The sequence below is a fragment of the Mytilus californianus genome, unplaced genomic scaffold, assembly GCF_021869535.1.
Source record: "Mytilus californianus isolate M0D057914Y unplaced genomic scaffold, xbMytCali1.0.p SCAF_3, whole genome shotgun sequence".
NCBI lineage: Eukaryota > Metazoa > Mollusca > Bivalvia > Mytilida > Mytilidae > Mytilus > Mytilus californianus.
The window spans coordinates 102104781-102130378 of record NW_026262679.1 but is presented as its reverse complement, the minus strand read 5'-3'; the positions used below and the strand labels follow the sequence as shown (position 1 = coordinate 102130378).

Sequence of the window (25598 nt, the reverse complement as noted above, 5' to 3'; positions counted from 1 at the left end):
TGTTAGGAATCGAAACGGTATTTGGAAGGCCATATAATTTACCTCAATTTAGGATAGACTCTTGAATTTTGAAAGAGTCGAAATAGGATGAACGGATCATATAAACCCGAAGGCAAATATAATACAAGCCCAAACGAAAAAATATAAACAAATCTAAATTGAAAACAACGTTCAAACCTATGATATATATATGCTTGCAGTAAAACAGTATCAGTACAACTATTCAGAAGGGAGATAAATGAACCTCACAACTTTATTTGATTTATCATGATACTGACCATAACAGATGTGGTTGTAACCATATAAAAAATATTTGCTATAATAATTATAAATATTCAAAGGAATCTCAGTTTAGGGGCATGAATATCCCATAATCCTTGGTACTTTTGTACTCTATATAAAGTACAGTTAGAACAAAATAGTATGGCAATTTAGTTAATACATGTATATATCAAATACAGCTTTAAAATCTGAATTCTGTACTTGCAAAACAACAAAGATTTGGACCCCAATGTTTACTTATATAAACAGAAATGAAAATCCTGATCTTATAAATCAAAAGGAACAATTTGTATCAAATAAATCCAAAGAAGGAGGCAAGTAAGTGTTGAATGTCATATCTTCATTTTTGTCGAGCCTTCGACTTTTGTTGAAAAAGCGAGACATAGCGATCCTACATTCTGTCGTCATCGTCCACAAATATTCACTCTGGTTAAAGTTTTTGAATTTTTAATAACTTTCTTAAACTATCCTGGATTTCTACCAAACTTGGACAGAAGCTTGTTTATGATCATAAGATAATATTCAAAAGTAAATTTAAAAAAAAAAAAAATCCATTTTTTCTGTATTTTACTTATAAATGGACTTAGTTTTTCTGCCAGTTAACATTACATTCACTCTGTGGTTAAAGTTTTTCAAATTTTAATAACTTTCTTAAACTATCCTGGATTTGTACCAAACTTGGACAGAAGCTTGTTTATGATTAAAAGCTAGTATCTAGAAGGAAATTTTGTTAAAAAATTTTGGTCCTTTTTTTCGGTATTTTACTTATAAATGGACTTAGTTTTTCTTCCAGTTAGCATTACATACAGTCTGCAGTTTAAGTTTTTAAATAGATATAAGAAGATGTGGTATGAGTGCCAATGAGACAACTCTCCATCCAAGTCAAAATTTATAAAAGTAAACCATTATAGGTCAAAGTACGGTCTTCAACATGGAGCCTTGAAATAAAATATTTATTAGATTCATAAACTATCCTGGATTTTTACCAAACTTGGACAGAAGCCACTTACAATCAAAAGATAGTATAGAGAGGAATATTTTTATTAATTTTTTTCCTCATTTTTGTTGAGCCTGCGATTAACAGCAAAAGTAGGCGAGACACTGGGTTCCGTGGAACCCTTACGAATTTTTTCATTATTTGGAGGATTGGGTGTCAATAGTGGGTGCATTACATATGCTTGGATTTGCATTACATTTGCACGAAAAATTGTTACATTTGCGCAAGAAATATCATTACATAACATAAGCCCAGATTAACAATTAAGCTGTTTCGTTCCTGCCACTCATCAGATGGTTTTATATAGCAGAGATCCCAGAAATTACGGTGGTAGAAAGTTTTTTTTAGCCCAAATGTAATGTCCACTAATTCCCAAACCTGTGCAAATGTATATTCAGGATTGTTTAGAACTTGGCATATTGTATAGACACCTATCTATTGAACTTGGCATATTGTATAGACACCTGTCTATTGAACTTAGCATATTGTATAGACACCTGTCTATTGAACTTGGAATATTGTATAGACACCTGTCTATTGAACTTGGCATATTGTATAGACACCTGTCTATTGAAGACCGGCAGTTTTATTAGTACATTGTATTGCATTAGAACGCTACAAATTTGAAGCCCTAAACATAATGTAAAACAAAATTAAAATTACAAATACTAATATCTGACAGGCTACCAATGTCTTGTGAATGTAAAAAAAAGTTTATTTCAAAGATAAATAATATATAGTACTTTTTGAATATTCAAAATCAGAGTCTAAAAGGGCAGCTTTATCATTCATTCTCTTCGGAGTAAAAATACTGGCATGAATCAAAATACATTTATATTTCATAGGTTCAAATAATCTAAAGTAATATGAAATCTACATCAAATTTGACCGAGCATGCTCAGTATAACTTGTTCTAATCCATCTGCCAATTCTAGTTCAGTATATGGTTTTCCCAGAGGCGGAACATGTATAAATGCTGATTTGGATCTGTCTATATGAAGAGATACAAAGTAGGAAAAATCACATAAATATCTGAAACAGAAAAAAAAGCTTTCAAAGAAGGAAAAAGATGAACAATAGAAATGCTCAACTATAATGTGTAGAAACAATACTATCTGATACCTTAACTACTAAAATATGTTCTACATAGTTTTATATTTACATCTATGGGTAGGAACTATTTTGTTTTAAATATGTAGTACTTTCCAGTATGTTCTTTTTCGACCAGGCCCGATTTGGTGGTGTTACATCTTACAAAGTCTATCCAAATAATTTTTTATAAGAATTCCGCTGTAGCCGGTGCTAGGAGCTGTCTTAAACTTGCAGCGAGGTGAGATTTTTTTTTTTTTTTTTTGCTCCATGTTGAAGGCAACACTGTGAGATGAAGAACAGCAATAAAAGCACTGTTCCTTTGCTTATTTGTGTGTTTTTTGCTGTGCATGTACTGATTTTGTGTCATGGATGTATACCCCATATCCTTTGTTTTTCTATTGGTCTGTCATGGTTTTAATACCAAAGATTAACATGCTCTTTAGAGTTTTCAACATTATAGGGCATAAGTTGTGGTGACATACTGCAGATTGTTTTTTTGGCATTCATTCTTTAATATGGTATAAAAAGAGAATGAAAAAATACATAAAAGATGATTTTGTGGTGTTTTTTGTGTGTTGAGATTCTTTCAAATGGACATGTACCCCATATTTGCTATTACTAATATAAAGTTAATCTCAGGTATATTTAAAAAGAAATGGTGACTTCAAAACTTTCTTACCTTCCAGGATCATGTGATACAACTGCTTTGACCTTTAACCCTGAACCATTCACATCACTGCAAACTTTTTCCATATCTATACTGGACACTAAACATTCATCAGCTCCTTCCACACAACAATTATTTGAAGGACAAGTTTTAAGGACATCCAGTCTTTTATAACCATCATTGTGAGCCTGTTGTTCCAGTGTTATAGCATTGGCTTCTTTAGAAACACCCACATGGATAACAAGCTAAAAATTATGCATAAATTAATTCATTATGTAATAAAAACCTAAATAGCAATATATATATATACAATATATGTACATTGTCGGAAATTATAAAATTTATTTGTATGAGCCTTAGAAACAGGACGAAAAGCGAGGCTCACCAGAAGCCTTAACTGCATGTTGTTTTAAAATATGATTTTACTGCTATATTTGATTGAAAGATGTGTATAAATTATATTTGAATTTCAATAACTTTTATTACTTTATTGCTATTACTTGCATTTAAGATATAAGAAAAGCTATAATTTATATAAAATACAATATTTACTAGAATGTAACTTCCAATAATTTGCCAATAATCAATAATCTTTATAGCCTGCATTAAAAACATAGAGTTTCCTCCCATCCACCAAATTTTAAACTCTTTGGCATTTAAGCTCATACCAATTCTCTGTGCTGTTTATTGACGAGATTAATAACAGAATGAAATATGTTATAAAGAATGTAAAATCTTTTCACTCAATCTCTATCCTGGCATTTCTAGAGCGTTATACCAATTCATTTCTTGTTGAAGCTTGAACCTGAGGTTAGTGTAATTGTATATACCGGTATTTGGCATTTCTTGTTAAAGCTTGAACCTGAGGTTATTGTAATTGTATATACCGGTATTTGGCATTTCTTGTTGAAGCTTGAACCCGAGGTTAGTGTAATTGTATATACCGGTATTTGGCATTTCTTGTTGAAGCTTCAACCTGAGGTTAGTGTAATTGTATATATCGGTATTTGGCATTTCTTGTTGAAGCTTGAACCTGAGGTTAGTGTAATTGTATATACCGGTATTTGGCATTTCTTGTTGAAGCTTGAACCTGAGGTTAGTGTAATTGTATATACCGGTATTTGGCATTTCTTGTTGAAGCTTGAACCTGAGGTTAGTGTAATTGTATATACCGGTATTTGGCATTTCTTGTTGAAGCTTGAACCTGAGGTAATTGTAATTGTATATACCGGTATTTGGCATTTCTTGTTGAAGCTTGAACCTGAGGTTAGTGTAATTGTATATACCGGTATTTGGCATTTCTTGTTGAAGCTTGAACCTGAGGTTAGTGTAATTGTATATACCGGTATTTGGCATTTCTTGTTGAAGCTTGAACCTGAGGTTAGTGTAATTGTATATACCGGTATTTGGCATTTCTTGTTGAAGCTTGAACCTGAGGTTAGTGTAATTGTATATACCGGTATTTGGCATTTCTTGTTGAAGCTTGAACCTGAGGTTAGTGTAATTGTATATACCGGTATTTGGCATTTCTTGTTGAAGCTTGAACCTGAGGTTAGTGTACTTGTATATACCGGTATTTGGCATTTCTTGTTGAAGCTTGAACCTGAGGTTAGTGTACTTGTATATACCGGTATTTGGCATTTCTTGTTGAAGCTTGAACCTGAGGTTAGTGTAATTGTATATATCGGTATATGGCATTTCTTGTTGAAGCTTGAACCTGAGGTTAGTGTAATTGTATATACCGGTATTTGGCATTGGACCATCATTGGTATCATCTTAATCCTTTCGTGTTTAAGTTTTTTTTTCAAATTAAGTTAAAAAGGTTTGAACATGGCGAACTTTTTTAAAATTTTACTCCACATAAAATATTTTTATACATTAACATTTATAATAGTATATCCTTCAGCCTCCATATAGCAGTGGGAGCCTCCCATTTTTTTCTCAAATATTTTGAAATCTCCCTCTAGGATCCGTATTCTGAAAAGGAGCTAAATCTGTCACCTTGAAGAAACAAATATAAAATCTCCTTTTTCCACCTATATTTATCAAAGCCTTAAGTAGTAAAAATCCACAAATTGAATTCCAAACACTGTATGTTCACACTTTATAGAGAGCCCAGGCTACTAGAAATGTTGTTTCGGCTAATTAAAATATGGATTCATTTGAATGTGTATTGTAAAAAATATATTACACGTTAGTAATTAAGCTGCACAACTAGAAAATATTTCCAAGGTGAGTTCTACAACTTTGTTAGTTTGTAAAGTTGACAACTATGTATCTATAATTCACTCGCTTCATACCTACCTGTGGATTGACATCATTCCAGAGTTGTGGAACTTGTTTCTTAACTGTTTCATATACAACAGGAATTTCCCGTATTACTATAATAACACCAGGAATAGATTTTTTGGCTAATTCCTGAACTGCCACCCAACTGGCATTTACTGTGTGCACTCCAAATGGTCCAAATCCTATAAAATTTTCTAAAATTAATTGTATTTAAAGTGACCATATTGCGTTTAACAAGTAAACAATATTTCACTTCAATAGTCAACCTGTGCACCCTTTTTTCGCCGTGTATCTAGCATATTTTAACTGTCATAAGCAACACAGTATGTACCACTAGTTCACCAGAAATTGCTTTCTTTTAAGGAGCAACACAGTATGTACCACTAGTTCACAGGAAATTGCTTTCTTTTAAGGAGCATCTGAGTTCATTCTAAGTTTTTTCTTCTGGTTCTTGTTGCTCAATCTTTACTTGTCTGCTACTAGTCCTTTTGAACTATTGCATGCATTTTCATCTCTTTTTTTCTTTTTTTCCATGGTATTGTCTGTCTTTCTTCCTTTTTATGACTGCCACCTTTATATTTCTTACATTTTCAAACAGTGATTTTATTCATATAATTATTACTCATCCAGTTTTTGCTCTAGTTAAATAATGAATCTTCATAAATCAATGAATTGCTCCATGCAGGAATATCGGATCACAGAATTATATCATTATTTAGTTGTATCTACTATGTTGTTAACTATTGTGTTTTCTATTATTTTTTGTTTATATTATTTTCAGGTACTTGTTACTTGGTGGGTTTTGTTTATAGATTAGTAAAGACATTAGATTAGACAATAGATTTTATATTGAAGCCATAATTAATCAACTAACAGTGGTAGCAGAGCTAATAAAGATTGCAACAGCACCTAGTTACAAGAACCCACCAGGTTTGACCAAAGATAAAAGTTATCAACAATGGAAAAATGAGGTAAAAATATGGCAACTCGTGACTCATCTTGACAAGAAGAAGATAGGTCTAGCTTTGTCGTTACAAGGAAACTTGTGAAAGAGTGCAGCTGCAATCATCAGAAGAAATGATTCTAAAGTTATTGTAGACAAGTTCATGCAAATATGGGTTGGTGTACCTGAAGTTGGTGTTTACACAGATAATGGAGGTGAATTTAATTCACTGATATTTAGAGACATGGCAGAAAATTTGAACATGTCAGTAAAAGCGACAGCAGGATACAGTCCATGGTCCAATGGAGAAGTGGAAAGACACAATGGAACTCTTACAGAAACAATCAATAAAATGAGAGAGAGCTCTAACCTTTCATGGGAGACTGCCGCCAGTTGGGCAGTTCATGCTAAAAACAGTCTTTTGAATGTCTATGACTATAGTCCATATCAAATAGTTTTTGGAAGGAACCCACACATGCCACCATCTATAGTTAAAAAACCTTCTGCATTAGAAGTTACAATAAGTAATATTATGGAAAAGCATTTATTTGGCTTACACGAAGCTTACATGAAGCTAGAAAAGCTTTTATTGTAGCAGAATCCTCTGCGAAAGTTAGAAGGGCACTCCGTAAGCAAATCCGGTCTTCAGGAGAAAAATTCAAAAATGGTGACATAGTTTTCTTCCTTCAAGACAATCAGTGAAAAGGACCTGGTTGGGTCATTGGTCAAGATAATGTAGTTGTTTTTGTAAGATATGGAGGAACATATGTGCGTGCACATGAACGTAGAATTAAAAGAGACATTGATGTTGAAAGAAAACAAAAGTATACGCATATACATACAGCAAACACAACTCCTGTGCGTAAGTCACAAGCTGCAACCTATAACAACAACACTGAATCAGATGTTCATCATGACCTAGCATATTATGAGAGTGATGAAGAAGAACTTTATCATAATGATACTGACAATGATAAAGGCCAAGAAAACGGTGAAGGATCAGCAGACGACAGTGTTGCTGATAGTTATAATAGAAGTGATAGTCATGCTGGTAGCCAGAATGGTAGTTTAAATGGTGAAGATAGTCCTGAATCTGATGATAGAGACAGCCTTAATTTGGAAAATCAGGTAGAAAATGGTATACATGAGGAAAATATGGAACATAATGCTTAGTCACAGGCAAATGATTGCATGAAATTAAAGAAGGATCACATGGTGAATTTTAAAATTCCTGGTGAAAATAATACAAGAGAAGCAATAATTTTAGGCAGGACAGGAAAGGCTACAACTGATAAGAAGAGATAGTAGAATATAGAATACAGTCAGCCAGAAAATATTAGAGGTGACCAGATATCAATTGATCTAAGAACAATTAATGATTTAAAAGTTGTAAACCAGTCAGATAGCGAGAATAATGATATACTGTTAAGTGATATTGATTTTAGCGATGTTAAAGAGACAGAATTGGATACTAGTAACTGGAGAAAGCACAATGTGCATGAAGAAGTTGAGGACAATGGTCAAAACTGTATATCCACAAGGTGGGTTTATACTATGAAAGAATTGGAGAATGAGTTTCATATAAAACCTTTTGCTACCAATCTAGCTTGGTAGCAAAAAGTTTTGAAGAAGACCGCCTAGATGAGATACCAAAGAACTCTCCAGCATGTGAAAAGCAGTCTCTACGACTGATTTTGTCAATTATTGCAAATAAAAGATGATCAATTTGTTCAGTGGACATTCAAAACTGCTTTCCTTCAAGGAGAGAAGATGCAAAGAGAAGTCTACTTGAGACCTCCCAAAGAAGCTAAAGCAAATGGTAAAGTCTAGTGCCTAAACAAGTGTGTATATGGTCTTGCTGATGCATCCTAAAGTGGTATGAAAAAGTTAAAACAACATTGCTAGATTGTGGAGGAACAGTGTCAAAGATTGATTAAGCAGTATTCTATTGGAATGATGAAAAATGTTTGACTGGTGTCTTAGCAGTTCATGTAGATGACTTTTTTTGGCAGGATCCAGTTCCTTTGAGGAAGTGTTGTATCCAGGATTAGGGATCTGTTCAAGGTAGGGAAAGAATCCTGTGAATCTTTCAGATATTAGGGTCTATATCTCAGCCAAGATACTGAAAATATTGTTCTCAGCCAGAAGGACTATGTCAGAATGTTGAAGACTGTTTTAATAGATAAAGACAAAGTGAAACTTCTCCCCTTTCACCATCAGATCAGACTCTATTGAGGTAAAAAATAGGACAATTATTATGGTTAGCCAGACAAACACGTCCAGACATTACTTTTGATGTTGCTGCCATTTCATCAAAAAATTAAAACTAACACAATTGAAGATCTTAAGAAAGTCAATAAGATAGTAAGGGAGGTGCAAAATGATCCTGTTTCACTGCATTTTCAGAATCTTGGACAAAATGTGAAATTTATGTTGTTCACTTATGCTTCATTTGGAAATCTTCCAGATGGTGGAAGCCCATGTGGCTATGTTGTCTTTTTGATGGGCGATGGTGGTAAAGTGAACCCCATCACTTGGCAGTCTAAGAAATTACGAAGGGTTGTACATAGTACTTTGGCAAGTGAAGCCTTAGCCTTAGCTGATGGTGTAGATTGTGTAATATCTTTAGCAGTTCTTTTTAAAGAATTAATGCATAATGGGAACAATTTGAAGCATATTGCAGTGAATTGTTTTGTTGACAACAAGGACCTTAATCATGCAATATACTCTGATAACCCTGTTGGAGAGAAGAGATTGAGAGTGGAGATCAATGCAATAAAGCAATTACTTTAGGGTGGAGAGCTTACAGAACTTAAATGGATTCAGACTAATGAACAAATCGCCAATGTTCTCACAAAGCATGGTGCTTCGGGACAAGATATTTTACGTTGTTTTGAAAAATGACTTCTACATTCAAGCCTTTTGTAAAGGGTGTAACTGACAACATCAAAAAGAAGAAGAAAGATCAGATAAATACTACTTGATATTATCACATTTTAATGGTCGTTATTTTCTTTATTATTTGGACATCAACATTTCTAATAAAAAGAGAAAAGGATTAGATTGTTAACTATTGTGTTTTCTATAATTTTGTTTATATTATTTTCAGGTACATGTTACTTGGTTGGTTTTGTTAGTAGATTAGTAAAGACATTAGATTAGACAATAGATTTTATATTAAAGCCATAATTAATCAACTAACATATGCTTTGTAAAATATGCCTCATAAAATGAGTAAGATGCCAACAAGTAGCTTGCACTTTCTCAGAAAGGAAAATTGTAATTTAGTAAAACATAATTATAGTAAGGGCCTTAGTGTGTCACAATGGGTTAAAATTTATGGAAATAGTAGGGGAAAGAAGGAAATATAAGTCAGACCTGGGAAATATGGGAATAAAAAAATGCTGGGTTTGATCCTTTTTTATCTGTTTATTTTGAAATATAAAAATGCTAACCTGCCTTATGCTATCACAATTAGTTTTTATAAGTTAGCTTTACTTTTTAAAGAATTTGAATGAGGTTCTTTTTAGTAATAAACCATTTATCTAAAACTTAAGGTAATTAATCCTAAATCCCTTTCAAACAATGAACCAAAAAGAAAGATGCAATTATCCCATCATCAATGTAGGCATGCATTTGGAAATACAATGAAAACTCGAATTGTAAGCCTAATACCATCATATTTTTTACATTCTTTAAACTAGGACATAATATATATATACATTTTTGTATATTTTTTATAAATGAGTATACTATTTCCAGCTTTAAACAAATAAATTAAGTTTTCATATAAAAAAAGGGAGAAATAACCCCACTCTAAAAAAAAGTCTGCATGTTGAAAAGCTATATTAATTTAAACATAAAATATCACATTGTTTTCATCCAAGTCAATACATTAACTTCAAGGTTATATCATTGAATAAGTTTAGAAGTGGATATACAATCTATTTACACATTCATCAAGTTTATATATATAGATGGTAGCTAAAAAACATTTAAATTCACTTGGTAATCTCAATAATAATAGGTAATGCAAATAAGGCAGAAGAATAAGACAGAAATTAATAATGGCGTCTTCCAAGTCCATCCAAAAAGGACAAATACCTATCAATTGTCAACTGTGTGAAACTGACAAAGTTATCAAATGGAAATGTATAGAATGTAATCTATTAATGTGTAATATCTGCTGTGATAAAATACATCTGAAATTCAGAAATGCAATTGATCATAAGATCATAGATATAAAGGATGTTGGTTGTCATGATGAGGAATTGAATTTTACTAACATTAAATGTAGTGACCATTCCAGACAATTTTCCTGTCTTTTCTGCAAAAAGTGTGACAGTCTTGTTTGTCCGACGTGTGTGTCAAAATTTCACAAGAAACATGCAAATGATTTAATTGAAATAAGTGAAGCATATGAAATGAAAATAGACATATTGAAGAAAGGACAAAATCAATTAGAAAACGGCAAAGCAAGCATGATCACCAAAAAGGGTCAGTTGAGCCGACTTAAAGCAACAGAAAACTCGAAGCATATGAAAGTAAAGCAAGATATTCTTTCTTATCAGAAAACTTTGAAAACATTAATTGACAATTACTTTCAACAGTTAGAAAGGGAATTAGACAAAACTAGTAAAAGTGTTCTACAACACATTGAATGTGATCTTGCCGTCATAATTGAGTCTATTCAAGGCGTTGAAAACAACAAAGGTGAGATCAAAGATTTTATAAACAATACACAGGAAAAATTGCAACATATGTTTTTCATATGTTTTCAAAACATATGAAAAACATATGATTTTCATATGTTTTTCATATGTTTGTCCCAAACATATGAAAAACATATGTTTACAAACATATGTTTACATATGTTTTGAAACATATGAAAACATATGGAAGCAAACATATGTTTTCATATGTTTTAAAAAATATGTTTACATATGTTTGTAAACATATGAAAAACATATGATTTTCATATGTTTTCATATGTTTTAAAGGACATTTAAAAAAAATGTTTTGAGAAAATGTCAAAATTTGTCATTTAATTATCACATTCATTATCTATATAGTGTATTTCTCAAACAGGAAAGTGCACTTTCTACTCTTCCCACTAAATCCCACATCATCATGATGATAAAAGCATGTCAGCCCTCAGCCTGAGGCTATGTGACCCCCACAGCAGAACTATCTAATTCTGAATGGAACATAAAGTAAAATAAATGAATGAGTTATAAATATTAAATAATAATATGAATAAATATTCTTTATTTAGTTTGTTATTTGTTCTCAATTCTTTTTTTTTTTATCAATAATCCCATTATTCTCTATGATTCTTTATTCCATACTGTATTTCTGCTTTTTTTAGTATCTGTTCTTTATTTTTTTTTCTTTATTTTGCACTTTTTGTCATTATTTTCTATATTCTTAAACCCCATTCTTGATTCCAGACCATCATATATATATATATATATATACGTAAATGTACGAAAGCTTGCATGGTACGTCGAATACGGAAACCCGGAAATCTTATCACCGTTACAGATTTTTATTCTATGACGCCAAATCCATGGACGCTCACGCGATCACTGTTGTCATTTAAAAAGTTTGAATGGACAGAGATAAGATGATACAAAGAACTTTCAAAATGGTGAATCAAAATTTATTATAAACAGATAAATTGAAATGGGTGACTTGTCGATAAACTGGAAGAAACCGGGGAACGAAACATAGAAAATTTAGAATCTATAGAAAGTCAACGCAACGAAACAGCGAAAGTGTTTTTGTTTTGATGGATAGTTTTACGTACCCTAAAAGCACAACGAAAGGTAAATATTATTATGCACATTTTGTTTAATTATTGAATAAAAGCAGGAAGATGTGTGTGCTTTATTTTTCACGAAAAACTATTTGACTAGATATTTGTAAACCTGAGTCTGAGAACGATATTGTAATATAAATATAATTGCATTGGGTAATCCGTTTCATTATCTATTTATCTGTTTATATTTCATAATGAGAATGTTACAAGATTAAGACACAAATACATCCCAAATAACCATATAATTTGTAAACCCTTTAGACAATAAGACAAACTTGGAAAAAATGGGGGGGGGGGGGGGGGGGGGGGGGGTGTACATCAAATACTTGATGTAATGTATTGAAATTGTTTATCTAATGTCACTACAGAACTTAATTACTTTAACTGATGCAGACCTGTATAATCGTGTCTTATGGTGTGTGATATTTGTATTTGTTTGTCAGTTGTTTTAAAACCATGACACTGTGCAGACGACTTTATAATCTCTTTAGCAATTAGTAGCTATTTTACAATTAATAGATAAGGGTGCCCCTGGGGATCAATTACTCCCCCTTTTCATTTAATTTAGATTTAAAAAATGTATATATACCTTTTCATACATTGCGTAGGTAATAATGTACATGTCACCTTTTCCAAATTTTAATTATGAGTGATTCCAGGACATGCTGGAGCGGACAAGAATCACATTCTAGCATTACCGAGAAAATCATCACATTTGATTAAAGCTTAAATCTGAGGCTCAAATTCCTTATGTTATGTTAACTTAAGGCAAAACAAGACTTGCAACTAAGAAAATTACAGGGCTTTGTATATGACAAGTACAATAAGCCTTAATTATCCTGAGTCTGAGACTACTATTACTGAGTACTATAACAATAAACATCTAGTAATTCTCAGCCTTATCATACATGTATTATACTTCTGATAGTTTTCCACACTGAAACTGAAAGCTGAAAAATATGACCCAGGCTATTACAGCGGCAGGTCTTATCACCTTGTACATTATAAGAAGTGGACCCTAGAGTGCATGAATGGTCTACTTTACATATACTTTAATGTGAATATAAAAATAAGAAGATGTGGTACATGTATGATTGCCAATGAGAAGAGTCCAATTCTCCACCAGAGATCAAATGACATAAAAGTTAACAACTACATATATATACATGTATAATAAGTTATGGTACAAGATGACTTCAACAATGAGCAAAGCCCATACCACAAAGTCAGCTATAAAAGACATTTTTAAAATGAAAATGACAAATGTAAAACAATGCAAATGAGGAAACTAACAGACTGATACATGTAATGATTTATAAACAAAACAAGGAACAAATAAACAAATATGATATACAGCAACAAAGTGAACAAACGACAACTTGAACCGCTGAATTACAGGCTCCTGACTTGGGACAGGCACATACAGGATGTGGTGGAGTCAGACTAGTTTATTGGTGCCAAAGCAGCCAAACCTTCCCCTTAAGGGAGCTATAATTTGTTTTGTATGTGTGTGTGTGTGGGGGGGGTCTAGGATGAAATTTGAAAAAAAGGCAGGATGAGACACTTGCCCCCCCAAAAAAGGCAGGATGACAATTGATGTAAAACAAAAGTCAGGATAAACTATAAATAAAAAAAAGACAGGACTGAATAGAGTGGAAAAATGGAAATGCAGGACAAACTTTTTCATCCTACCCCCACCCCCGTCTAAATCAAATGGTAGCTCCCTAACCTGGGATAGTGGTGTGAAAAGGCTTAACTCATCTGACATCAGATCTGTACAAAGCAGATTTAACCACTTTGATTCATCACTTCATACAACGGTCATATGGATTTAATAAACAATTAACATAAGATGGATTAGAACATTTAAATACTTTTTATATAGTTAATTTTTTTTTCAGGGCAAGTCTAGATCTGTTGTTCTTGTTTTAAAAGATCAAAATAAGCCAATTTTGTCATATAAAAAAATTTAAAGCAATAAATTTGGCAGATATATTAATATTGTAACTTCATTTTATTATACATTTGTACATGTCATACATTATTTCTTTTAGCATTTTCAATGAAAGTACATTTTGTACTTCAAGAAGTAGAAGAATCTAAGCAACAGAACAGAATTCATTTGAGGCATTGCTTTCTAGATTATATAATGGATTCATAGATTGTCATATTGATTTAAGTGCATATAAGGAGCAGCAGGCAATAATTATTTTGTGATGAGAGGTATGTAATGAAAAGGATAACTTTGTTTAAATATTTTGTTTATTCATGTAATATTTATGTACAAAAAATGTATACCTACGGTTTATTATATATACCAGTAATGTCTTGGATAAATTATTTATACAGGAATTACTTCACTTTGAAATATTAATTCTATCGATAACCAGTAAAGCAATCATCTATATAAGTATTTATTGAGATTCCACAACATGCCTATAAATGGTGTATTTAAACAATTTTGCCTATTTAACAGGAAATCAAGATTTACTAAATATCAAGAGTTAAGGCCTAATTGTTGTTTTTTATACGACTGCAAAAAAAATTGCAGTAGTATATTGGTTTCACGTCGTGGTTGTTGTCCGCGTCGTCTGAAGACACTTAGTTTCCGGACAATAACTTTAGTTTCAGTGAATGGATCTCAATGAAATTTAAACACAAGGTTTGAAACCACAAAAGGAAGGTTGGAATTGATTTTGGGGGTTATGGTCCTAACAGTTTAGGAATTAAGGGCCTAAAAAGGGGTCAAAATAAGCATTTTACTAGTTTCCAGACAATATAACTTGTGTGTAAGTGTATGGATCTTTCTGAAATTGTACCACAAGGTTCAATACCAAAAAAGGAAGGTTGGAATTGAATTTGGGGGTTATGACCCTAACTGTTTAGGAATTAGGGGCCATGCAATAACAATACTTTTCTAATACTTTGTATAATTTGCTTATTTCTTGACCAATTTCAATGGGGTTTTATTCTTGAATTCTTGGGGTTCTTTAATATGCTGAATCTAACCATGTATTAAGTTTTTGGATTTTGGGCCCCGTTTTTAAATTGGTTCACATTGAGGTCCATAGGGTCCAAAATTAAACTTTGTTTGATTTCATCAAAAATTTAATTATTGGGAATCTAACCGTGTATTTAGATTTTTAATTTTTGGTTCCGTTTTCAAATTGGTCTACATTAAGGTCCAAAGGGTCCAAAATTAAACTTAGTTTGATTTTAACAAAAATTGAAATCTGGGGGTTCTTTGATATGCTGAATCTAAACATGTATTTAGATTTTTGATTTTGGGCCCAGTTTTCAAGTTGGTCCAAATCGGGGTCCAAAATTATACTTTGTTTGATTTCATCAAAAATTGAATTATTGGGAATCTAACCGTGTATTTAGATTTTTATACGACCGCCAAAAAATTTTTGTGGTCGTATATTGGTATGACGTTGGCGTCGGCGTCGTCCGAAGACACATTGGTTTTCGCACTCTAACTTTAGTTTAAGTGAATGGATCTCTATGAAATTTTACCACAAGGTTCAATACCACAAAAGGAAGGTTGGGATTGATTTTGGGGGATATGGTACCAACAGTAAAGGAATTAGGGGCCAAAAATAAGCATTTTTGTAACTTCCAGACATTACTTGTGTGTTAGTGTATGGATCTCTCTGACATTGTACCACAAGGTTCCATATCACAAAAGGAATGCTGGGATTGATTTTGGGGGTAATTGCCTCAAAATTTTAGGAATTAGGGGCCAAAAAAGGGGCAAAAAACAAGCATTTTTCTAGTTTCATGACAATAACTTGTGTGTAAGTGTATGGATCTTTCTGAAATTGTACTTCAAGGTTCCATATCACAAAGGGAACGCTGGAATTGAGTTTGGGGGTAATTGCTGAAACGTTTAGAAATTGGGGGCCAAAAAGGGGCCAAAAATAAGCATTTTTCTAGTTTCAGGACAATAACTTGTGTGTAAGTGTATGGATCTTTCTGAAATTTTTACTACAAGGTTCCATATCACTAAGGGAAAGCTGGGTTTGAGTTTGGGGGTAATTGCCCTAAACGTTTAGGAATTTGGGGCCAAAAAGGGGCAAAAAAACACATTTTTCTAGTTTCCAGACAATAACTTGTGTTCAAGTGTATGGATCTCTATCAAATTGTACTGCAAGGTACCATACCACAAAGGGAAGGCTGGGATTGAGTTTGAGTTGATGAATCATAAGGGGGTTCAAAAAAATTGGGGGGGGGTTTCCTTTTTTTCCTTTTTTTCCTTTTTTTTTTTCTTTTAAAATTTTCCATTTTAAGTTGGTTATTTCTGATTTATATTTAAAAGCAAATAATAATGATATGGTAGGAGATACACACCAAACAGGATGTGTAAATTATTATATAATAAGTATTGTGCAATAGCAAGAAATTTTCAATTGCACAGTACAATGTATTGCACAATAGCAAGAAATCTTCAATTGCACAGTATTGCGCAATAGCAAGAAATCTTCAATTACACAGTATTGCGCAATAGCAAGAAATATCCAATAGCACATTATTGCGCAATAGCAAGAAATTGTCAATTGTACAGTATTGCACAGCAAGAAATATTTAATTGCACAGTATACTGCAAAAGAAGATACTTCGTATAAATTGCTTATTTCTTGACCAATTTCAATGGGGTTTTATTCTTGAATTCTTGGGGTTCTTTAATATGCTGAATCTAACCGTGTATTTAGTTTTTGGAATTTGGGCCCCGTTTTTAAATTGGTCCACATTGAGGTCCAAAGGGTCCAAAATTAAACTTTGTTTGATTTCATCAAAAATTGAATTATTGGGGTTCTTTGATATGCCGAATCTAACCGTGTATTTAGATTCTTAATTTTCGGTTCCGTTTTCAAATTGGTCTACATTAAGGTCCAAAGGGTCCAAAATTAAACTTAGTTTGATTTTAACAAAAATTGAATTCTTAGGGTTCTTTGATATGCTGAATCTAAACATGTATTTAGATTTTTGATTATGGACCCAGTTTTCAAGTTAGTTCAAATCGGGGTCCAAAATTAAACTTTGTTTGATTTCAACAAAAATTGAATATATGGGGTTCTTTGATATGCTGAATCTAACCATGTATTTAGATTTTTGATTTTTGGGCCCCGTTATCAACTTTGTCCACATTGAGGTCAAAAGGGTCCAAAATTAAACTTTGTTTGATTTCATCAAAAATTGAATTCTTGGGGTTCTTTGATATGCTGAATCTAACCATGTATTTAGATTTTGGATATTGGACCATAATATGTGAATGTCCAATTTAAAATTTTTTAAGTTCTTGGACCACATTCATTCTGTGTCAGCAACCTATGCTGTGTCAAATATTTAATCACAATCCAAATTCAGTGCTGTATCAAGCTTGAATGTTGTGTCCATACTTGCCCCAACTGTTCAGGGTTCGACCTCTGCGGTTGTATCAAGCTGCGCCCTGCGGAGCATTTTATTAATTTTTGGTTCCGTTTTCAAATTGGTCTACATTAAGGTCCAAAGGGTCCAAAATTAAACTTAGTTTGATTTTAACAAAAATTGAATTCTTGGGGTTCTTTGATATGCTGAATCTAAACATGTATTTAGATTTTTGATTTTGGGCCCAGTTTTCAAGTTGGTCCAAATCGGGGTCCAAAATTAAACTTTGTTTGATTTCATCAAAAATTGAATTATTGGGGTTCTTTGATATGCCAAATCTAACCGTGTATTTAGATTTTTAATTTTTGGTCCTGTTTTCAAATTGGTCTACATTAAGGTCCAAAGGGTCCAATATAAAACTTAGTTTGATTGTGGGCCCAGTTTTTGAGTTGGTCCAAATCAGGTGCAAAATTTAACTTTGTTTGAGTATAACAAAAATTGAATATATGGGGTTCTTTGATATGCTGAATCTAACCATGTATTTAGATTTTTGATTTTTGGGCTCCGTTATCAAATTGGTCCACATTGAGGTCAAAAGGGTCCATAATTAAACTTTGTTTGATTTCATCAAAAAATTGAATTCTTGGGGTTCTTTTATATGCTGAATCTAACCATGTATTTAGATTTAGGATATTGGACCATAATAGGTAAATGTCTAATTTAAAATTTTTAAGTTCTTAGACCACATTCATTCTGTGTCAGAAACCTATGCCATGTATGCTGTGTCAAATATTTAATCTCAAACCAAATTCAGAGCTGTATCAAGCTTGAATAGTGTGTCAATACTTGCCCCATCTGTTGGTCTTATCAAGCTGCGCCCTGGGGAGCATTTTATTTTAAACTGTAGACAGCAAAATAGATCATTTTATATTAGAAAAAGTTCATTCTATACTGAGACGGGCTTAGGCTGTACATATATTATTAATATTAGTTACACTGTTGATCTTTTTGTTGTTTGTTACATATTTGTTTCCATTCACTCAAAAGTAAAAATATAAATTAGTGAGCAACAGTTCATACTACGTCTACAAAAATTATCTTGTTTTTGTCTGGATTTCTGGATTAAATTAAGATTTACAATTTTAGCTTGTTACCATGGTTACCAAATGAAAGGAAAGTGCAGTATTAGAATCACTGGTGTACATGTAGGTGCGGATGTCAGGCAAAAAGAACTGGTATCAAAGTAAGTTCATCTGTAGAATTGCAGTTAATTTAAATAATTTAATGTTTTCTATTTAAAACTTTTTCAATGGTAATTGTACATGTTACAGCATGTATACCATGTATACTGTTGTTTATTTATGTCTTTCTGATGTCAAGTATGCATCAATTTGGTGGCCTTCGGCTGTTGTCTGCTCTATGGTCGGGTTGTTGTCTCTTTGACACATTCCCCATTTCCATTCTCAATTTTATCAAGGAATCCTTCTTCTGCTCCACACACACACACACACACATGAGATGTCAGAAGTTAAGATAAAGCATTTGCTTATATTACAATGTATTATGAATTGTATATTTAAAAGTTGTTCTCGTCTTGAATATACATAAAATATTTGCCACTGAACATTAAAATAAGCTAGAAAAATCAATCAATTATTGTTTTTGCATTATAGGAAAGAGTTTTCAAACATATAACAATTGAATAATTTCCTTTTAAGATTTTTTATGAACCAGCATATAGATATAACATGTATAAGGAGATGAGGTACATGTATGATTCTCAATGTGACAACTATCAATTAAAAAACCAAAGGACGAAGATGTAAACATTTGCTGGTCACTGTACAGCCATAAACAATGATCAAAATCCATACCATAAAGTAACCTATTATGGCTATAACTTGTATAAGGATGAAAAAATGTGAACCAATGAAAAAAATAAAACTACACACAGTATGGCAGACAGCACCCAACATAAGAAACAAAAGTCAAAATCATCCTGAAAGGGCTGGACTCATCAACAAGCACTTAAAAAGAAATAACAAAATAATAAAAGATGCAAAAATTATGTTTTCCCAAACTAAAATATCTATCAATTCACCTTCAACAGATTTAATCAATTAATGTAACAACAAAACATTGGTCATTTCAAACAGTCTAAGAAAGCATGACTTTGTGCCAAATATTGAACACACAAGAATATGTAGGACCATAACAGCATATAAGTATTTATAATTGCATAGAATTTCAATTTCTGAAATACATGTTCTGCTTTTTGTCAAGCTTGCAAATTTATTTCATGAAAGCGAGACAGTGATCCTAGATTCTGCCAGGGGCGGCGTCGCTGTCCTAAAGTTGAGGTTCAGTCTGTGGTTAAAGTTTTTTTGTAATGTTAATTTCTCTCTTATTAATATTATTTATAGTAATCATGGTAATAGGATATTTCTATTTACCTAGTATGTGGGTACCTTGCAAGGTCCTATAGCTAGTGTCTGTCTACTCTGTCAGAAAGTTTTCGTGGTCAAGTCAATATCTCAGGTATTATAAGCAATAAGTTATACTTACTATATTTGGTGTATGGAATTATTGTAAGGTGTAGATGTCCAACTGGCAGTTGTAATGATGGCCGATTGAATTTTTTCAAAAGAGTTATGCCTCTTGGAAATATTGAATTTATTGAAAATGGCCTCGTAAATGCTCTCAATTTTTTTTATTAAACTTATAGTATACTATTATAGTAATGCCCTTGAAGGTCAGTTTGAAATATTTAGTATACAAGAAAAAGAACCCTTTTTTTCCCCCAAGCACATTTTTTATTTATAAATATTTTTGAGAACAAAAAAACATGTTGTTTTTTTTTAATCATGTTAATATTGCCCCTTGATAGACAAACTAGAGGCTCTCAAGAGCCTGTGTCGCTCACCTCACTCTACTTGGGTTTTTGAAATCATATAAAAATCATAACAGATACTTATAATAATGTTTGAGGCCAAATTTGGTTTAATATTGCTATGTTTGCTTTCATTCCATTCAGTGGTTCTCTGAAAGAAGACATTTGTATGTATTTCCCGTAGGGTCCTTTGTTAAATTAAGCCCCCTGCTGGTGGCCATCTTGGATGATGGATCGGCTACAAAGTAACAACAATTGGTCAGCACCTCATAAGGAACATTCATGCTATGTTTGGTTTCATTCCATTCAGTGGTTCTCTAAAAGAAGACATTTGTATGTATTTCCCATAGAGTCCTATGTTAAACTAAGTCCCCCAGTGGCGGCCATCTTGGATGATGGATCGGCAACAAAGTAACAACACTTGGTCAGCACCTCATAAGGAACATTCATGCCATATTTTGTTCCAATCCATTCAGTGGTTCTATAGAAGAAGTTAAAAATGTAAAAAGTTAACGACGAATCCCGACGACGACGACAGACGCCAAGTGAGCTAAAAATGTGCAACTAGGTGGACATTGAAACTCTGTTCTTTTATTTCTACTTGCAGGAACTGAAAAGTAAAGAAACAGAACCAAAGAACATTAATTTTTGATTAATACAATATTGAGCTCAAAGTCAATCTAGTTGTCTTTCTTAATCATACAGGATATTTCCAAAAAGCAGCTGCATACACATGCACCAGTAATAGCCAGCAGTGTAGACAATTACATATCTGTGTATGGTGATATAGCAATAGAAATATCACATACATCATTGGAAAACATAATATAGACAATAGAAATGGAGTACACATGTATGTCAAAGAGACACACATATGAAAATAGAATATAGACAATAGAAATGTAGTATGTCAAAGAGACACACATATGAAAATAGAATATAGACAATAGAAATGGGGTATGTCAAAGAGACAAACATATGAAAATATAATATAGACAATAGAAATGGGGTATGTCAAAGAGACACACATATGAAAATATAATATAGACAATAGAAATGGGGTATGTAAAAGAGACACACATATGAAAATATAATATAGACAATAGAAATGGAGTATGTCAAAGAGACAAACATATGAAAATATAATATAGACAATAGAAATGGAGTATGTCAAAGAGACAAACATATGAAAATAGAATATAGACAATAGAAATGGAGTATGTCAAAGAGACACACATATGAACATATAATATAGACAATAGAAATGTGGTATGTCAAAGAGACTCACATATGAAAATAGAATATAGACAATAGAAATGGAGTATGTCAAAGAGACACACATATGAAAATATAATATAGACAATAGAAATGGGGTATGTCAAAGAGACACACATATGAAAATAGAATATAGACAATAGAAATATGGTACAATGTATGTCAAAGAGACAAAAATATGAAAATAGAAGAGACAACAACTTAATAAAAAAAAATTCTACTTTATATAAAAATTATGGAGCACTTATTGTTTTTTATTTGTTTGAGCTTTTGATTTTGCCATGTATTTTCTGTGGAATTTGGTAATTTGGGTTTTTTACTTTTTAAAGCAACAACTCATCACAATGAAGTATTTACACTCAAAATTAGTTCCTGACAGAAAAAAAAAGATAACAAATTAAAGAAAAACATATTAAAAAACATCAAAACATTACCCTTAAAAACCTATCGCAAAAAAAATACATATATATAAAAACCATGTTTAGAATCTATGAGAAAATAAATGCATTTGAACAATTAAAAACATATAAAAAATATATATTTAAGACCAAGATAAAATCACATGAAAACATATGTTTGGGCCAAACATATGAAAACATATGTTTGGGACAAACATATGAAAACATATGTTTAGGCCAGGTATGAAAACATATGAAAAACATATGTTTGTAAAAAACATATGAAAAACATATGTTTTTCATATGTTTACATGTATGAAAAACATGTTTTTCATATGATTTTAAAAACATATGTTTTTCATATGTTTTCCATATGTTTTTCATATGTTCGAAAACATATGTTTTCATGTCGGGCCTAAACATATGTTTACATATGTTTTCAAACATATGAAAAACATATGTTAAACATATGAAAACATATGTTGCAATTTTTCCTATGTACAGATGCTTCTAAATTTTTCCACAATATCAGAAAGATGGAAAAGTCTATTGCTGTCCCTACAGTACAAACAACAGACACTTACAATACTATTCCTAAATTCATACCAGGGGAGGTCATGCAGTCTAATGTTGGAGTATTACAAAGTGATGTCAGACAACCAATGGAGCTTATTGTTAATACGGTTATTAATAAAACATTTCAAACTGATCTCTCAGTAGTAACATATCTATGTCCTTGTATAAATGAGGATATGTCAATGTGGATAGCTTGTGATATCGACAATGAAGTGAAGAGAGTTAAACCTGATGGAAATAAACTAAAAGTATTATCAAGTTTAAATACAGAAGTCTATGGCATGGCAATACTTCAATCAGATGATGTCCTCTTGTCAACTGGTGGATCCAAACTACAACAACTGAATATTACCACTGGTAAACTGACTGATACTGTATATAATGTGAAGCCTTTCCTTGCTACTGCCATCCACATTACCAGTGGTAATAAAGTAGTTGTAGGAGGTTATAGTGAGAAACTAGGAAGAAGAGCTGTGTTTGTGATGAATGAGAAGGGAGAACATAAGACTGTATATGAACATTAGATCAACAAAATCAACCTATATTTAATTACCCAAAGATTATAACCAGTACAAGTAATGGTAATATACATGTGGCAGATTGTCACCCTGGTAGTGACAGTGGTAGAGTGGTGGTGTTAGGACAGGGAGGGAATATAATCAATACATATACAGGACATACAGAGATCAACAAGGACAAACAATTCAGACCAGTCAGTATAGTGACAACACCAAAAGACAATGTCATAGTACCTGATAAGGATACACATTCATTACATATTCTTGACAATGATGGCCATCTAATGGCTTATCACAACAAGAACAATGTAATACTTTATCCATGTACTCTTGCATTCACACCAAAAGGACAACTATATATAGGATGTGGTAGAACTAAAGGCAGTACAACAAATGAAGCAAAGATACATGAGGTGACCATAACAGGGTGTTGAAATATGACATTTGAATCATTTTATTCCTGGGTGAAATCACCAGAATTTTAAGACTTTAACTTATATTTTAACATTATTTTAGTGTACTTATTTTGTGGTTTAATTTTCATAAACTATCTGAAGACAAAAGTAACTTTGAAATATATCCAGATAGAAATGTGAACAATATTTGGACTCCAGAAAGAAAGACTGTCAAAGATTCAGTAAAATAAAATGATTATACTGTAAATTCAGAAATAAAGCGTGCATTTATTAGTGGGATTGTAATTGTCCCCCCGCGCAATGCGTTGCGGGGGACATAGAAATACAGGGTATCTGTCCGTCCGTCCTTGTTAGCACTCTAACGTTACAATTCTTGCCAGATTTTTATGAAGCTTATATCATAGGTTCATATTGGCAATGTCTTGGACGAGTTCGAAAATCTTTGCCGATCAATTATTTTTAAGAGAGTTATGGCCCTTGGAAACAATCATTATATGGAAAAATTGCATCGTTAGAGCTTTTTTTGTACAATTCTTTTCAGATTTTTATGAAACTTATATCATAGGTTAATATTAGCAATATCTTAGACGAGTTTGAAAATCAGTGCTGATATATTATTTTTAAAAGAGTTATGCCCTTGGAAACATTAATAATTGGGGAAATTGCATCGTTAGCGCTCTCGTGTGTACAATTCTTGCCAGATTTTTATGAAACTTATATCATAGGTTTATATCAGCTGCAATGTCTTTAACTAGTTCGAAAATCAGTGCTAATCAATTATTTTTAAAAAGAGTTATGCCCCTTGGAAACATTGATTATATGGAAAATTGCATTGCAAGTGCTCTCGCAAGTACAATTTTTGCCCGATTTTTATCAAATTTATATCAAAGGTATTTAACAGCAATATCTTAGACAATTTCAAAAATAAGTGCTATCAAATATTTTAATGAGTTTCCCTTGGAAATATTAAATATATCAGAAATTGCTCTCAAGTCTTCAACTCTCTAGTAAGATAATTTAAAAAGTTTTAAAGAACAAACAAAATTTTTTTTTAGTTATTGTCCTTGGACAGAACAGATAAAATATGTTAAAACGCGGGGGACATTGGAACTCTGTTCTTTTATTTTATGTTAGAAATGCTGATTTCACACAATAGTACATGTAATTCTTAATACACTATTATACCTTTTCAGTCTAATATTATTTATACTGTATCATTCAATTCATTGATGATGAAATAGATGTTGCAAATACAACAAGCTACAATAACAACACATATAATTATTCAGAACGAGAACATCTTAATTTAATATGAATTTAAATATTGCTTTATACTAGATGGACATGCTCAGCCAAATTTTTAAAATGCTATATCACATGGTATCATTCCAAAAGGCATGGATACATTTTTGATTCTGATCCTACCAGTCTTAAAGTTCGTATTGATAGTTTGCTTAGTAAAGAAATAACAAATTTGATATTAAAGGTCTTTGCATAGTCCATGCCATAGAATTGAATATAATATCTCTTGCACTTAGGACAAACAAACTACCACGAAAAAAGCAGTTAAATTATTGCTGAAATTAAACACATTTTATGTAGTATATATTCAATCTGTTTGATTTATCATATTTCCCTTTACAACAATAACAGAAAATTATATTAAACATACCGGCAACACAAGTAAGACCTTATTTCATTTTTAATCCTTAAGTTACATGAGACATAATGCAAGTTATATGCTACATAATAGTGATCATTTCAGTCAGAATATCAATTAAAAGAGGCTTTGGGGGTAAACTTCAGTGCAACAAAAACCTAACACTGTCACGAAATAGAAGTTCCTTCATAATATAAGTTCCAAATAGTAAAAAAAAAATTCTGGAATATTATTACCAAAAACCAAAAAAAATCTCAAGTTCAGTATATGGTCTCACAAACGACAGACAAGTGTTTGTACAATGTTAACCTCTACAAGCTTTAAATCAAATCAAACATAGAAAAATTTAGAAGAATACATATAAGAGATCTGCAATCAACACCATAACATACCTGCCAAAACAAAAG

At 32.1% G+C, this 25598-nt stretch overlaps 1 protein-coding gene and 1 long non-coding RNA gene across 2 annotated transcripts in view; one reads left to right on the top strand and one right to left on the bottom strand.

Moving 5' to 3' along the window:
* Positions 1 to 239: 239 nt before the first annotated feature.
* Positions 240 to 25598, bottom strand: part of LOC127735583 (pyroglutamyl-peptidase 1-like) — a 33939-nt gene continuing 8580 nt past the window's right edge. Inside the window, exons 3-5 of the mRNA XM_052245828.1 lie at positions 5343 to 5509; positions 3051 to 3283; positions 240 to 2311 (exon numbers count right to left, since the gene is read on the bottom strand). Coding sequence (XP_052101788.1) covers positions 2158 to 2311; positions 3051 to 3283; positions 5343 to 5509 — 554 coding nt within the window. The 3' untranslated portion in view covers positions 240 to 2157. The remainder of the gene's footprint in view (positions 2312 to 3050; positions 3284 to 5342; positions 5510 to 25598) is intronic.
* LOC127735592 (uncharacterized) lies at positions 11553 to 22185 on the top strand. Its single transcript, XR_007998506.1, has 4 exons — positions 11553 to 12098; positions 14146 to 14314; positions 18605 to 18701; positions 20956 to 22185. It is a non-coding gene; the product is annotated as an uncharacterized LOC127735592 (long non-coding RNA).